We start from the raw sequence: 17413 nt of genomic DNA, 5'->3' as shown, positions 1-17413 counted from the left end.
CGGGATCGGGCAGTGTTTCGTTCTGCTGTGCATGGGGTCGCTGAGTCAGAAACGACTCGACGGCACTTAACAACAACAACAACAATTTTATTCTAAGTTTCATAATAAATATGAAAACTTTAAGGGACTGAACAGTCCATCCCTAAGAACAGGTTACTAGAGCAATGCTATCATTTGTCCATGCAAACCCATGCCTAGAGATGGCCACGCACTGCAAATCTGATGGATAAAAAAATAACCAACAGTCCAAAAGCTTCCCCTGAGAACATTCTCCACCATTTATCTACTTTCTTTTCCCAATATATTTAAATTCTTCAGTGTCTTTTATATAATATATAAGATCATAGGTAACGTTTGTGTTTTGACCGCTTTCCAACAATGATGGTGAATAAATTTGGCTGTGGTCTCATATTGACAGGTCCTGGGCTGGGAAGCTAACTGCCTGGGCTCAGGGTGCTGTGTTTTAGAAGCAGGCAGAGACGAGCACCATAAAATTTACCCTCGAGACTGTCACACACGCAGAATTTAAGAGGTGGTAGGGTCCAGAGGGATTGTTTTGGGCAATTCTTCCACTCTGTAGGCTTCTAAAAGTCATGTGATTGTTTTATTTTTAAAGGGCACATGCCATATTTGTGAACAACCTGTGCCTCCAAACAGGTCCACTTAGCTCTTTCTAACACATCAGAAGCTTCCCAGGAATGTGCTGGGAAAACCAGTCTTGTCAGCAGAATCCTGTCCGTGGCAAAGCTCAGCCTATGGCCATGAGAAGTTAACTTTTGTGATATGATTAATATTTCTACTTTAGATAAGAACTGGAAGAGACACTGAGAGTAACTGTGGGCCTGTCACTCTGGCTACTTGCATACCATGTTAAAAATCAGTGGAAATGTCCACTGTTGATCTTAGGGAGAACACCATGGGAAGACTTAAGTTTCTCAGCTCCTACTGTAACCAAAACAACTGAACCAAATGCAGACCCATATGCCTGGGCCCTGCCCATTCACAAAGCATACAAGCCAGAGACCACTGGACCCAGGCTCAAAGACTGCAGGTCACAGTCAGGTTTTCCAGCACCATTTCTCTCTACCAGCTTACTCCTCCCAAGATGCTTAGGCCTGCCTGTTACTTCTTGCACTGCTCTAAGGGCTTCTAAACTTGATCATCCTTCTTAGACTTGTGGATATTCCCTGTTTTCCAAATGATTCTCAACCCTCAGTATTTGCTAGATTTCTCCTGTTTCCTGATACTGACATCTCTTAGCCAACACCATTCCATTGCTACAGTGTTAAGATTATGTCACTACTGTGTGGAGTTGGCTTAGATAGCTCATGATTACAACTACTTTAAATGAACACTTCAAGTTCTGCAGTCAAAACAGAGATGGCCAATAAACATGAGTTCTTGGGAGAGAATATATATGTTAGACGGATACTGGCTTAAAGCAAAGAATATCAGAATACTTGTGTTTCACTGACTAAAAAAACACATTTGACTGTGTGCATCATACCAAATTATGGGTAACACTGAGAAGAAAGGGAATTCCAGAACACTTAATTGTGCTCATGAGGAACCTGTACATAGACCAAGAGGCAGTTGTTCAGAAAAAGCAAGGGGATACTACATGGTTTAAAATCAGGAAAAGTGTGTGTCAAGGGCATCCTTTCACCTTATTTATTCAAACTGTATGCTGAGCAAATAATCCAAGAACATGGACCATATGAAGAAGAAGTGGCATCAGGATTGGAAGAAGGCTCATTAACAGCCTGTGATACACATATGACATAACCTTGCTTGCTGAAGTGAAGAGGACTTGAAGCACTTACTTATGAATATCAAAGACTAAAGCCATCCTATGGATTATACTTCAACATACAGAAAACAAAAATTCTCAAACTGCACCAATAAGTAACATCATGATAAACAGAAAAGACTGAAGTTGTTAAGCATTTCATTTTACTTGAATCCATAATCAACACCCATGGAAGCAGCAGTCAAGAAGTCAGACATATTGCATTGGTCAAATCTGCTGCAAAAGCCCTCTTTAAAGTGTTAAAAAGCAAAGATGTCACTTGGAGGACTAAGGTGAACCTGATTCAGGCTATGGTATTTTCAATTATCTCATATGCACGTGAAAGCTGGACAGTGAATTAGGAAGACAGAAGAATGGACGCATTTGAAGTACGGTGTTGGTGAAAATTATTGAATATATTGAGTATTAAATCTGTCTCACATACTTTGGACATGTTATCAGGGGGACCAATCCCTGGAGAAGGACATATTTGGTAAATAGTGGCCAGTGAAAAAGAGGAAGATCCTTAATGAGATGAACTGGCCCAGTGTCTGCAACAAAAGACTCAAACACAGCGATGATTCGGAGGATGGTGCAGATCAGATAGTATTGTTCTGTTGTACCCAGGGTCACTAGGAGCCAGCACAGACTTGAAGCACTAACAACAACTTTTACACACCCACTCCCATACATATAAATTCATCTGATACTTATAAAAATGCTTCACAGGTTTTAAAATTTTAATTATGTAAGTAGTAGGTTATATTAATTCATTCTTTTAAGAAAATACAGAAAATGTTTAAGTTTCCCATGACTACATCTGTACTCTGGCTTTCTCTCTGCCACAATCACAGTCTGATGTGTGTGCCCAGTGGCTCCGTATGCAGCCTCCACTTTCCACCCTTACCCACCCTACTCTCTGCCCTCTGGGCCTGGGGCAGTAACTAGAGATGGCACCATGCCCTTGTAGCTCCCCTACATGCACCCACACCTCTGACACCCTCCTCTAATTATCTGGTTTAAATGTGCCATCTGTCTGCTTTTGGGACTCTGACTCAGTGCATATCACAGCAAATTTATGTTTATTTAAATGGTAAAATAAAATACTGCTTAATAATGGAGAGCAAAACACATTATATACTTTTAAACTGTTATCGTGATTAGTTCATGTGAAGCTGTCAAATGACAGACAGCAGATGTTGATGGCTGTGGATTCTCTACATTTGAAACGAGTCAGGTCTGTCCTTCCTCTAAGCACCTGTGCTCCTCCAGCCGGCTGCAGGCACTGACCTCTCGATTTTCTGAATGATAGGGCAACCTGCGCATCACTGCATCCAGCTCATCAAACTTCCTCAGGACAGCATGAACTTCCGCTGAGAGCTCTTTGTATTCTGAAAACTGGTCTTGGAACACAGCTTTATAGCGTTCTCGTTCATCATCTGTCTGAATCACGGGGTATTTTCTGAGAACAAATTTTTTTAAATGAAAAGTTACATTTTTTTCACAAAAACAGGCTAAATGGAAAAACAGCTTAGCTTATTCACTCTGACCATATTTACCTTAAATTCAACATACTCTCTCTCAGATAACAAACAACAGTTCAAATATGAAGTGTTCTAAGCAAACCTGGAGACAAAAAGGGAAACGAAAGGCCTCCAATAGAAAGTTCTCAACCCCTATCCTTCGAAGAACTATGTACTCACGCCACATAGTCAGGCATTACGATGGGCTTAGGGATGTGGCCCGAGGGGATGTGACCACTCTGTAGAAGTCCAGTCTTCATGTGTGGCTTTTCCGATTCTTTGAAGTTAACTTCTGGGTCTCTTTGTCTGTCACAGCTAGTAGACATTTCACACTATAGTTAAAGAGAAAAAGAGAGTAAGTCCCTGGATGGCATGAACAGTTAAAGAGAAAAAGAAGATCTGATCTATAAACAGAGGTGGAAAAAAGACCCTGCATTAGGGAGAGAGGAGACAGAAAAAAGTGGAAACGGCAATTAACGTTTTATTTCAGAATTACAAGTTTTAGAGTCACAAAGTTGTTCTGCATCTTTTTTTAATAGCTAAAGAGAATAATGTTTGGAATATGGAAATACATACTCAGAAAGTCAGGGATAAACATGCTACCAAAAAAAAGAAAGAAAAAACCCACCGCTGTTGAGCTGATTCTGACTCATAGCTACCCCCACTGGGTTTCCAAGGCTGTAAATCTTTACGGTAGTAGGTTGCCTCATCTTCCTCCCACAGAGCACCTGGTGGGTTTGAACTGCCAACCTTCTGGTTAGCAGCCAAACGCCTTACACACTGTGCCACCAGAGCTCCTTATATAAGACTACTTAAATGAAAAGAGAAAAAACGAGATACCAGGAACCTGATATGAATCAATTGTAAGTTGCTACTGAGTAGGTGGCAGGGAAATGAGTAATACTGTTTTCATTAGCTGACAAGGGAAGCATGCAAACTCACTTTCAGAAAGAAACCCTTCCTGATCTTCAGTATAGTTACATCTAAGGAGGCCAGTACTGAGACCACAGAAGGCAGGCAGGGACTGTCTTTAACTTGCCAAAGTATTTTTAACCTGTGATTCCCTGGAAAGTGCTATGAGAATCCTGGCGTAGGAGGCAGTGGTTTATATCATTTTGGTTTTCAAAACACAAACTCCTAGAAGGCCTTTTTTGGGGGGGAGGAGGGAGGGATTTTATCCGAAATAGGGAAAGAAATAGAACCCAATACGAATGATACAGACAGGAACTATCAGGGAGAAGCCTTAAGGGCTAAAATAGTTTACAGATGGAAAATAGAAGGGGAAGACCCAGGGGAACCCACTCCAGAAGAGCAGGCAAAGACAGATGCAGAGCCTTGGAACTGGAAGACTGTCCATTGGGCAGTGCTTAGAATACGAACTTAGCTGATGAGGCTGATGAATACTAGGAGAGGTTTTCCATTTTATACAAGAAGTGAGGTTCAGAGAAGTTAAGTAAATTCTCCAATGTCACACAGCAACAAAGTGGAAAAGCCACAAATAAAAGCCAGAGCTACATGCTCAACGATACTTAAAGTGAGTAACATGAGGAAACCTGTTCACTTAAATTGTTCATGTCCCACAGTTCCAAGATGTTCTTGTAGCGCACAAGAAATAAGTCTGTGATTGACAGGGCAGGCAATGACATACTGCTAGAGGAGGGTAAGACAGTGCTGCACGCGTGAACATCGATTCCTCTTTGAAGCAGTAACTTCTCTCTACTGATTCCTTGACTATCCAGGAAATGCTGGTTGAATTACATTTGCTTAACTTAACTCAGAAAAGGAAGGTTGGGCAATCCTACTTCCGTAGTGATACTGCCTCGGAAACCCAAGAAGGGCTCGATATGAGTCTGCGGCACATAACAACAACAACAACAACAACTTAATTCAGAGTGGCTTGAGGGAGGGCCCTCTACTTCACTGAAAACAAAATACAAAACAGGATTTAGAAATCTGTCTTTATCTTGCCAGGCAGCTTTTGAAATGGTTTGTTTCCTGACTTCCGTGTCCCTGAGACTTGCTTTGAGGTTAGTTTTAACATTAGCTCATTCTGAAAAACCACCAGCTCTTACTTCGCCAAGTAACACACCCAGTGGATCAGACATGGAGTCTGTGAGCCAGCCCTAGGGGAAGGTTATAAAAAGGAGAAGTTCCATACCCAAGGTGCTAGATGGAGGGAAACCAGCTCACCCAGATACAGAAAGCATGTCGAGCCACTGGGCCCCAAGCAGCAAAGATGTGAGGGGGTGCAGGCCACCACCAGGAAACAAAATGTTTCCAAAAATAATTTTGTCTAATCTTATGAGATGGCTAGTTATCAGATGGTTAGAATGCCATTTCTTCATCCTGATGAATTCTTATACATGGTCGGCCCTCCCTATCCACGGGTTCCATATCCATGAATGGAAAATACTCAGAAAAAAAGAGAGAAAGGGCTCCTATAAAGCAATTAAGTGGTCAAAGCAATCCCTCAAAGGCTAAGAGGGAGCGTAAAGTGCCATTTCATTGCATTTACATTGTATCAGGTAGTATAAGTAATCGAGAGATGATTTAAAGTACACTGGAGGGTGTGCATAGGTTATATGCAAATATCATGGCATTTTATATAAGGGACTTGAGCATCCGCAGGTTTTGGTACTGGGGAGTGGGGGAGGGGTGTGTGTCCTAGAACTAATCCCCTGCAGATACTGAGGGCTGACTGTATTTAAAGGGTATTAAACATTGTTGTGTGCTGTGGGGTTGATTCTGACTCAGTGACCCCATATGACACTGCAGAACCCTATAGAGTTTCCTAGACTGTGATCTTCCCGGGGAAGATTGCTAGGTCTTTTTTCCCACGGAGTCTCTGGTTAGTCTGAACACCAACCTTGCGAATAGCAGATGGGTGCTTAGTTATTCTGCCTCCAGGGCTCCTTGTGTTAAACATTAGGAGAAACCTGCTGGTTTGACCAAATAGGTCTCTGTTTCATGGCCTCGCTCTTCAGCTTCTGAACATTTAACGGTTCTCCAGGGCTGGCTGAGGAAGCTGGGTGAGTATGCTGATCCTCTGGATCTCCGACACACAGCCCCAGGCATCAATGTCAGATTTCCAAGTCAAAGTAAGGACTTTTGCCCAGGTAACATACTGACCGAGAGGGTCCATAACTATTTTTTTTTCTAAGTATTTTTTTTCCCAAGCACAAACTACGCATTTTTCATTGCCCATTCCTCATTTTAGGATTTAGCTTTTAACATAAAAAGGGATTTTAAGAAGTCAGAGCAGTCTGTCAGTACTGTGGTAGCTTGAGTATTGCTATGATGCTGGAAGCCATGCCACCAGTACGTCAAATACTAGCAAGGTCACCACAGTAGACAGCTTTCAGTGGCGCTTCCAGGCTAAGACAGATTAGGAAGGAAGGCCTGGCCATCTACTTTTGAAAATGAGCCAGTGAAAATTCGACAGATGACAACAGAATCCTGTCTGATACAATGATGGACCCGAGCATATCCTCAATCTCGAGGATGGCACAGGATGGCAATGTTTCATTCTGTTATACCCGAGGGGCCAATATGCCTCAAGCTGACTTGACAGTCACCAACAAGTCAGAAATAGTCCCATACAGAGGATCTCATCTGCTTTACATTTTAAAAAAATAATTTATGTTCTTAACATTTTCCTCTACTCTTTTTTGAGTGATCCCTACTGGTCTTCAGTTTGGAAAACCATATGGGGAAAAACTCTGAAGCTAAATATGAGACAAAGAATGAAAACCTCTTTAGGCTTTCATGGGAAGGATGTGTTGGGGTCCAGCCCTGGGACACAGCACTCAAACCTAAACAAGGCCATGATCACAACCACATCAAAGGAGAGCAGGGAAAGGGCTGAGAGGCCCACCTTTAACAGGACCTTTCTCTGCTTCCAGTCTTGTTAGCAAATACCAGAAATGCTTTATTGCGATGCAATAAAAAGCAACTAAGCTACAGGATAGCTGTAATATTATCAATATGATACTAAACTTTTCAAATTAAAAATAAGCTGAATAAACAAACACCCTGTCATGTTAAAAAACAGGGGGAAAAAAAAAAAAAAAAGACAGGGGGAAGAGCCAGATAGTGTTTCACTGTGCAGTTGTCCTATTTCAGATTCTCTCTCCTTTCAGGTGTATAATGCATGGGCCTCTGATCTCAAGCCTATACCATTGCCTTTGACGCCAAGATTAGATTCTACCTTGGAAAAGAAACCTGCTCAGCCCTTAGGGATTTAATAGAATTTGTTACTATCTCCATTCAATCTTACTTTATCTCTGTATATTATCCTTTTAAAAATGATCTTCTCTGCTTTTTAAAAATTTATTCTTTAAAATACAAAATAAGAGATAGTCCCAAACAAACAAACAAACAAACAAAATGAGATAGTCCCAAACAATGGAAAGAAAATTGAAGTTCAGAGGGGGTAAGTAATTTCCCTAAGATGACAGAGCTAGTAAGTATTATTGTTGTTATCTGCCCTCGAGTCGGACCACACTCATAGCGACCCCTCCTTGGGTTTCCTAGGCAGTATCACTATGGAAGTAGATTGCTAGTAAGTAGCCGATGTAATACTCAAATCCAGAAGTGTCTGATTTTGAGGACATCAAGCGCAATTGGCATAACACACTACACAAAACATTGTTCCACTTCCTACTCTGGCAAGTAGCAACTGGGATCTTAAAAGCTTGCAAGCTGCCATCTAGATCCAACAATGGGTCTCTTCTTGTCCAGAACCAAGAAGAATGAAGAAAACCAAAAATTCATGGAAACAATTAGTCCTAGCAACTGGTACATCATCTGATCTGTAGCCTATACAACTATGAGACCAGAAGAACTAGATGGTGCCCGGCTACTACCGTCAACCACTTGGAAGAGGATCCATGTACGAGATTCTGAATAGAGAGGGTGAACAATGTGGAACAAAACTCAAAACATTTGGAGAAAAAAAAAAGGGGGGGGGGGGAACCAGGTTTGCTGGTCCAATAGAGCCTGGTGGAACCACTGAGACTATGGCCCCTAGCTGCCCTTCAGGTCTGGAATTGACCGCATGCCTGTGGCTGCCAGCCAAACAATAGACAGGCATATGAATTGAACATTTACCTCAGGTAGATACATTCCTTGGAGAGAACAAGCATGGGAGAAAGGACTGCTTATGCACAGGGAGACAGCTTAGGGGGCAGGAGTGATGGAGGGATGGACACAGGGAAGAGGTAACTATCGGGAGGAAGTAGGAGGGGAGATGTTGCATTGAGGTAAATTGTGGTCAATGTCATGAGACAAAGTGTATGTGAACTGCTGTATGGAAAGTGTATTTGCTCTGTAAATTTTCACCCAAATCACAATAAAAAGAAAAAAAAAGTGTCTGATTTTAAAGTTCATTTTTCTGTGGTGGTCTCCCAGTTGTTCCCTATAATGGACTATGATGGAACCTGGCAAAAATAAATACCCAAAGAAAAGCTGGAGGTTGCAACATTTTCTGTAAGATTTCTCCTTGCTAAGTGCAGTTGAGAGTCCTCAATTAAGTCATAAGATTCTCTTTTACAGATGTCTGCCTTTGGAATGGACCCACAGTGGTCCATCCCTCAGGAAAATAAGCCTGTGAAAGGCTGCTCATTGCATTCCACTCCCATATTCTGAAAGAGATGTTACTTGGATTGACATGATTTCCAAAGGAGTCCTAGAAATGGGGGTTCCAATATTCATTAAGGTTATTCCTGACCATTCCAGGACCTCTCAGGATTCCTTCAGTAGGAAATCTGGGATCCTGAAACACATCCTGGACATGCTGAGAAATAACTTTCCAAGGTGGCTCTAAGGAGGTACCCTAGAACTCTTTGGAAGATCTTTCTAACCCTGTCCCACTTGTGGCACCTACTTCACAACAAGAAGTAACACTGAACACCTGATCCTTTGGGACAACTTCCTCCAATGTGGTCTAGCCTTTCAGGTTGACTGTACCCTGCACTAAATCCGACTGATACATCCCATCACCTCAGAGGGACTGACCAGGAAGCCTGTAATTTCTACCTTGGCCAAGAATAACCACCACTGCCACATTATTGCCACACTGCGGCCCACTGAGACAGCCCTGTGTAGCTTGGTGCTAATCAATCAACTGGAGAACTATACACTTTAACCTCCCAAAACAAATGGAGTCTTCACTTCCGCACCCAAGGATGTTTTGAAATATATTTCCTAATGTTAGCATTCTGGTTGCCTAACTCTGATACCAAATTCTGACATTATCTGCTAAGAGTAGCGGCTCTTAGAAACTGAATTTCCTTATGTGTAAGTTTTCAGGCCCCTTTTCTATTATAGGAGTCCCTGAGTGGTACAAAGAGTTAAGCACTCAACTGCTAACCAAAAGGCTGGCAGTTCAAACCTACCCAGCGGTGCCTTGGAAAAAAGGCCTGACAATCTTACTTCTAAAGGTGACAGCCTTGAAAGCCCTATGGAGTAGTTTCACCTCTGCACACACAGGGTTGACATGAGTTGAACTGATTTGAGGGCAACTGATTTGTTATTTGTATGCCTTTTCTACTATGCATAGTCTTTCTACTCTACCTTTTAAACCAAAATCCTTTTAAAGTGGTATTTTTCACAAAGCAAATCTTATTTTAGGACTCTCAATGCTACATTAGAGCCAGTTATTCTTGGCAAGAATGGATTTAATGAGCTTCCAAGTCAGCATCTCAGAGGGAGTGGGATTTACCAATGAGTTAAGGCAATACTGACAATCATGAGTGAGAGTACTGGCAATGATTCTGTCATTACAATGACCCCCATGTTGGGAAGACTGCTCATTCCATTCGGTCAAACTCACTTATGTCTCTGGATTAACAAAAGGCAGCCCATAGGATAAGTCTAGGGAAACCCCAAACCAAACCCACTCCCATCAAGTTGATCCCAACTCACAGCGACCCCCAATGGGTTTCTGAGGTGGTATATCTCTATAGAGGGAGATTGCCCCATCTTCCTTCCACAGAACATGTGGTGGGTTAGAACCACCAACCTTCTGGTTAGCAGTCAAATGCCTTAGGCACTGTACACCACCAGAGCTCCTTAATAAATACACAGGGCATATAATTCAAAAAGGAGATCTGGTGGTGCAGTGCCTAAGGTATTTGCCTGCTAACCAGAGGGCTGGCAGTTCTAACTCACCAGCCACTCCTCAGAAGGAAGGTTGGGCAATCTACTTTCGTAGTGATACTGCCTTGGAAACCCAAGGAGGGGTTGCTATGAGTTGGATCTGACTCGGCAGCAGTGAGTTTGGTTTTTAGTTTTATAATTCAAAAGGGTACATAATGAAAAGTCTCCCTCTTCTCCTGTCTCCCTAGTTAGTCAGCTGTCCTCCTAACAGGCAATCACCATTATCAGTTAGCCCTGATGGCACATTGGTTAAACTCTTAACTGTTAACCAAAAGGTCAGCGGTTCAAGCCCACCAGCCGCTCCATGGAGAATGATGTGGCAATCTGCTTCTGTTAAGATTTACATCCTTGACCACAGTCTCAGGGGACATCAAGCTCAATTGGCATTAACATACTATACAAAACATTGTTCCTCCTCCTACTTTGGTGAGTAGTAACTGGGATCTTAAAAGCTAGCAAGCTGCCATCTAGATGCAACGATGAGTCTCTCCTCATCCAGAGCAAAGAAGAATTAAGAAAACCAAAATTCATGGAAACGATTAGTCCTAGCGACTGGTACACAATGTGCAGCCTATACAACTATGAGACCAGAAGAACTAGATGGTGCCCGGCCACCACTGTCATCCACTTGGAAGGGGATCTATGTAGGAGATCCTTGATAGAGAGGAAGAACAATGTGGAACAAAACTAAAAATCATTTGGAGAAAAAAAACAAAAGGTGGGGACCAGGTTTTCTGGTCCAACAGAGCCTGGTGGAACCACTGAGACTACGGCCTCTAGCTGCCCTTCAGGTCTGGAATTGAACTGACACCTGTGGTTTCCAGCCAAACAAAAGACAGGCATATGAGTTGAACATTTACCTGAAGTAGATACACTCCTTGGAGAGAACAATCATGGGAGAAAGAAGAGCTGCTTATGCACAGGGAGACAGCTCAGGGGGCAAGAGTGTATGGAGGGATGGACACTGGGAAGAGGTAACTATGGGGAGGAAGTGGGAGGGGAGCTGTTGCATTGTGGTAAACTGTGGTCCATGACATGAGAGAAAGTATATGTGAACTGCTGTATGGAAAGTGAATTTGCCCTGTAAATCTTCACCCAAATCACAATTAAAAAAAAAAAAAAAAAAAGAGTTGGTTTTAGTGATCAATGTGAAATTATGACAATGCACTTGTTATACTGTGTTGAATTAAAATCTTTTGATTCATCTAAAAAAAACAAAATTTACATCCTTGGATACCCTATGGGGCAGTTCTCCTCTGTCACAAGGGGTTGCTATGAATTGAAAATTGACGTGACAGAACCTAACAACAACATAATCTGTTTTAGGTGTATTTTTTTTTTTTAAATTTTATTTTGATTTGGGTTTAGGTGTATTGTTAAGTACATTTTAGACACCTTAAAAATGAACAGCTTCATTTAACTTACTCTGATGATTAGTACCACTGTCACTGAGTAAGGACAAGTCTAATTGAAATGTGTATCTTCAAAGCTATATATGTTGAATCATTAAATGACCACAAAACAAATTAAAGTGTAGAGATACTGGAATGAGGAAATTATCACTCCAAAACAAAAAAAGCACACTCATGGCCAACAAGTCAATTCCAACTCATAGCGACCCCTACTGGTTTCCAAGGCTGTAAATCTTTACAGAAACAGATTGCCTCATCTTTCTTCCATGGAGCATCTGGTGGGTTTGAACCACTGACCTTTAGTTAGTAGCCACATGCCTTAACCACATAACTACCAGAGCTCCTTATATTAAAACTAAGTTTGATGAGAACAAACAAACAAACACAAAGACAGACCACTCTAATTCTATGGACAATGCTAAGCATGTACAGAATTTGTACCACAAGTCCCACACTGCCTGCTGAGAGAGGAACTTGTCACTATTCTGTAGGACAGCTGATACCAGCCTCCCTTGTCCCACACCTGGTCAGGTATCCCTTGATTTCTAAATATTTATGGGTATCCAAAAATATCCCTCCAAAGTCATGGAGTCATCTTAACTGCAATTCAGATGGTTCCACCTACATGTCAGAAATAATCTAACGTAACTGATCCTTTGAAAAATGTGGCTAATAATTGATCCCAAAGGGATGCTCTGGCCAATAAACATGCTGAATTTGAGACAGTCATCCACAAATTTCTTTCCCTAGGAGATGTCAGAGAAATACAAATCTCTAAGCATGTTTAATTTTAGTCTTTAATGATCCCTTTCTCCCTTACACATACACACATATTATATACACATACACATGCATACATACATTGCACTTGGCTAATCTGTCTATGCATTTTTCTTTTCTACTAGATTTGTAAGCCCCTGTAAAATGCAGTATTTATATCACCAGCCTATAGCCTAGTTGGCTAATGTTTGTTGAGTGAATGAATTAATGATGACTCTGATGTATTAATCATGATCCTTTGGACAGACTCTTCAACCACTTCATAAATCCCTTATTTTAGCATGAATAAAACATCTTCAAATAATATGGGTATTTCATAACATATAGGATAAAGTTAAAAGAAACCTTATAAAAAGTATTTTCAAAATGTATGCATTTAACAAAGAACTCATACAAAAGAACAACACAATAGAAAAATTAGAATATGAATAAAGTTATTGAGGATGGAAAATACAAACATATGAAAAGATGGCTCGACTTCACTCCTCATAAGAGAAATGCAAATTGCAGTGAGGAAAAGGAGAACACAGAAACATGCACAAAAGATATAGACAACAGGTGCAAGTACTATTACGTGCACTATACTGCATTACCTAGGAGCTCTGGGAGCATAGTGCCTAAGGCCCTTGACTGCTAACCAGAAGGCTGGCGGTTCAAACCCACAAGCCACTCCTCAGAAGGAAGATGGGGCAATCTACTTCCATAGTGATACTGCCTTGGAAACCCAAGGAGCGGTTGCTATGAGTTGGGTCTGACTTGACGGCACATAACAACAACAACAACAACAACCTTACATATGTACTTGTGCTACAAAATTACCCACATATATTACAAAAGTAACAGAGAACAGGTTGGACTAGCTTCTCAGAGACAACCCCTTGAGAGAATCACCAGGCCTGCAGGCTTGGAACCAAAGTCTCGGAGGACATCATGCTCAATTGGCAGAACATAGTACATAAAATTTTGTCCTACATCCTACTCTGGTGAGTAGCAACTGGGGTCTTAAAAGCTTTTGAGCAGCCATCTAAGATGCAACTATTGGTCTCCTCCTGCCTGGAGCAAAGAAAAGCAAAGAAAATCAGTCATTTGGAAATAGTCCAAAGATATGATGGACCACAAGGACCCAGCCTTCACAACTGGCAGACAAGAACTAGATGGTGCCCAGCTACCAGTGCCAACCACTCAGAAAGGGATCAAAACTGGAGATCCTGGTTAGAGTGGGAAGAAAAAAATTTTAAAACACAAAAATGACCAGTTGGACAGAGATTGGTGGAACCTTTGAGACTATGGCCCTGGGTTATCCTTCAGGCCTAGAAATGGACTCATTTCCATGGACTGGCTCTCAGCCCAACAGCAGTAAGATCTACATGCAGGGCACCTACCCTAGGGAGATACACCCTTTAGATCAATCAACCATGAGACATCAGAAGGGCAGCATTCACATAGAGGGAAAGGTGGACAGACATGAATGCATACATAAGAAGGGCACAGGGAGGGGGCAGTCACAGGGAGAGGTGAGGAGTTTTTTATGGCTGGAGATTGTAATCAGGCCGTGAAATCAAATGTGCATGAAATGTTGAATGTAATACAAATCTGCTTTGTAAAACTGCACCCAAAGCACAGTAATAAATAAAAATTTTAAAAAAGAGAGAACTGCAAATTAAAACTACATAAGATACCATTTTCCATTTGTTAGATTGACAAATGTAAGAAAATTTCATCAACCTTAAACCAAAAATATCTTCTGAAGTCATCTTAAAACCGAACTATAGTTTAGTTTAACTAGTAAAAAAAAGTCTGCCTTGAGAAACCGTCAGAGAGACTAACAGAGAGTGTGGCATGAGAACCGAGAGACTGGCAGAAGACAGAGCAGAGGGCTTGCCAGCCCAAAGGCTGAGAAAGCTGAGTGCCTTTAGGCAGGAGGCTTGCTGGCAGAGTGGGGTGCACCTATCAGAACTAAAAGAGCTTTGCAACATTTGTCCAACTGGGGCAGAGAGTAGGGCAGAGGCCAGGCCAAGAGGCTGAGGGCCAAAGACAGGTGTGCCTGAGGGCATGGTCGAAGGGAGGCTGTCCTGATTGAAGAATTGTATCTTGAGTGCGTTTCTGAATCTGAATTGTAACCTGTTACTTCCCTAATACCTGTAATTGGGGGCGGGGGAAGCATTGAGCATTATGCTCTTTTAAGAACTATCTATGTGGGGTCAAATTAACAATAGCAACTCAAAAGATTAGACAGGAACCTTACCGGGCCATGAGTTTATGTTAATGAGAGAGGAACAACTCAGCAAAGGAGGGTAAGAACGGTTGTACAACTGGAAGAAAGTAATCAATGTCACCAATTGTACATGAAGAAACTGTTGAATTGGTGTATGTTTTGCTATGTATATTCTCAACAACAACAAAATAAATAAAAGTCAGATCTGACTCATAGCAACCCCTCCTTGCATTTCCGAGGCGGTATCATTTCAGAAGTAGATTGCCCAATTTTCCTTCCGAGGAGTTGCTGCTGGGTTTGAACCTCCAGCCTTCTGGTTAGCAGTCAAATGCCTTAGGCACACATACTGAAGAAGCCTGACACCCTCACACAGAGCTGTTGGGCAATCTGACAATTAAAAAAAAAAAAAAATCCACATTCCTTTTGGTACAGAATTTATTGTCTTATAATGTGTCATTCAGGAATGATATATGTCCAAGCATGTATTTGTGTGTAAAAGGTTATTTACTGTAAGCATTGTTTTTAATAGTAAAAGACTGGATGTTCATTTATGGTTAAATAAATTATGATACAGTCATACAATGTAATAATACTATATAGTTATAAAAAACAATGCAGAAGCTTTTTATGATATAGAAATATCTTAGAAATATCTCTTTAAGTGAAAAAACCAAGGGCCAAAACAATGTGTATAACATGCTACTATACGTGTAAAAGAGGGAGGAGAGAGAATTTATATAATAAATTTCAGAAAGGAAATACAACACATTGATAACACTGGGGAGCTGATGGCAGGAGTAAGAGGAACTCATTTTAGTGTGATCTACTGCCATCAAGTCAATTGCAACTCATAGCAACCCTCGCTGGGTTTCCAAAGTGGTAAATCTTTTTTTTTTTTTAATTGTGATTTGGGTGAAAATTTACAGAGCAAATTCACTTTCCATATAGTAGTTCACATACACTTTGTCTCATGACATTAACCACAGTTTACCACAATGCAACAGCTCCCCTCCCACTTCCTCCCCATAGTTACCTCTTCCCTGTGTCCATCCCTCCATACACTCCTGCCCCCTGAGCTGTCTCCCTATGCACAAGCAGCCCTTCTTTCTCCCATGATTGTTCTCTCCAATGAGGGTTTCTACCCCAGGCAAAAGTTCAACTCACATGCCTGTCTTCTGTTTGACTGGAAGCCACCGGTGTGAGTTCAATTCCAGACCTGAAGGGCAGCTAGGGGCCATACTCTCAGTGGTTCCACCAGGCTCTATCAGACCAGCAAACCTGGTGTCCCCCCCGCCCCTTTTTTATTCTCCAAATGATTTTGAGTTTTGTTCCACATCGTTCTCCTTCTCTATCCAGGATCTTCTACATAGATCCCCTTCCAAGTGGTTAACAGTGGTAGCTGAGCACCATGTAGTTCTTCTGGTCTCATAGTTGTATAGGATGCAGATTGGCTGGTGTATCAGTCGCTTGGACTAATTGTTTCCATGGATCTTTGGTTTTCTTCATTCTTCTTTGCTCTGGACGACGAAAGACCCATCGTTGCATCTAGATGGCAGCTTGCTAGCTTTTAAGATCCCAGTTGTTACTCGCCAAAGTAGGAGGTAGAACAATGTTTTGTCAATTGAGCTTGATGTCCCCTGTGACTATGGTCCTGAGACCACAGGTTCAACTAGTCCGTCCCTCTGGGTAGCTGGCTGTGACCAAGCAGTGACTACCACCTTGCCCTTGTCAGCTCTACTATACACCTGGGAATTCAGATCATATACATAAACTTATAGGACCATTGTCTGTCAACCCTATACATGTTCTTGTGCACACTCCCCGCTTCATAGACATACCTAATAGTTCAGCCTGTCCACCCATCTATCCAAAGTGGTAAATCTTTATGCAAACAGATTGCTTCATGTTTCTTCTGGAGCAGCTGGTGGGTTTGAACCACCAACCTCCTGGTTGGCAGTGAAGTGTCTTAGGCACTGTGCCACCAGAGCTCCTTCTTTGTAATACCAAAAGAAAAAAAACCAAACTCATTGCCATTGAGTTGATTCTAACTCATAGCAACCCCCATTGGGTTTCCAAGGTGGTAAATCTTTAGGGAAGTAGATTGCCCCATCTTCCTTCCACGGAGCTGCTGGTGGGTTTGAACCGCCAACCATTCTGGTTAGCAGTCAAATGCCTTAAGCACTACACCAGCAGAGCTCCTTTTTCTTTGTAGTACAGACCTTTTGAATTCTGACCTAAATGAATATTCCTTTTTCAAAGAAACAAAGTTGCTATTTTCACCTACTTGCTAAGAAATACAAGTCCCATTAAAACAACTTTCAATGAAGTTAAAATTATAATTATTAATATTAAATTATATACATAACCTATTATAGTAACAGCATCTCATTTAAACCTCTCAATAGACTGTTGTTGTTGCTATGTGCCGTCAAGTTAGCCCCGACTCATAGCGGCCCCTCCTTGGGTTTCCGAGGCAGTATCACTACGGAAGTAGGATTGCCCAACCTTCCTTCCAAGGAGTGGCTGGTGGGTTTGA

The 17413-nt window shown here is 41.6% G+C and overlaps 1 protein-coding gene across 1 annotated transcript in view; it reads right to left on the bottom strand.

The window, feature by feature from the left end:
• MARVELD2 (MARVEL domain containing 2) overlaps positions 1-17413 on the bottom strand; it is a 27776-nt gene that overhangs the window by 5730 nt on the left and 4633 nt on the right. Inside the window, exons 3-4 of the mRNA XM_007943318.1 lie at positions 3493-3644; positions 3080-3251 (exon numbers count right to left, since the gene is read on the bottom strand). Coding sequence (XP_007941509.1) covers positions 3080-3251; positions 3493-3644 — 324 coding nt within the window. The remainder of the gene's footprint in view (positions 1-3079; positions 3252-3492; positions 3645-17413) is intronic.

The sequence above is a fragment of the Orycteropus afer genome, unplaced genomic scaffold (genome assembly GCF_000298275.1).
Source record: "Orycteropus afer afer isolate SDZICR_OR568_19922 unplaced genomic scaffold, OryAfe1.0 scaffold00104, whole genome shotgun sequence".
Lineage (NCBI taxonomy): Eukaryota > Metazoa > Chordata > Mammalia > Tubulidentata > Orycteropodidae > Orycteropus > Orycteropus afer.
This window is presented reverse-complemented; position numbering and strand designations above follow the sequence as displayed.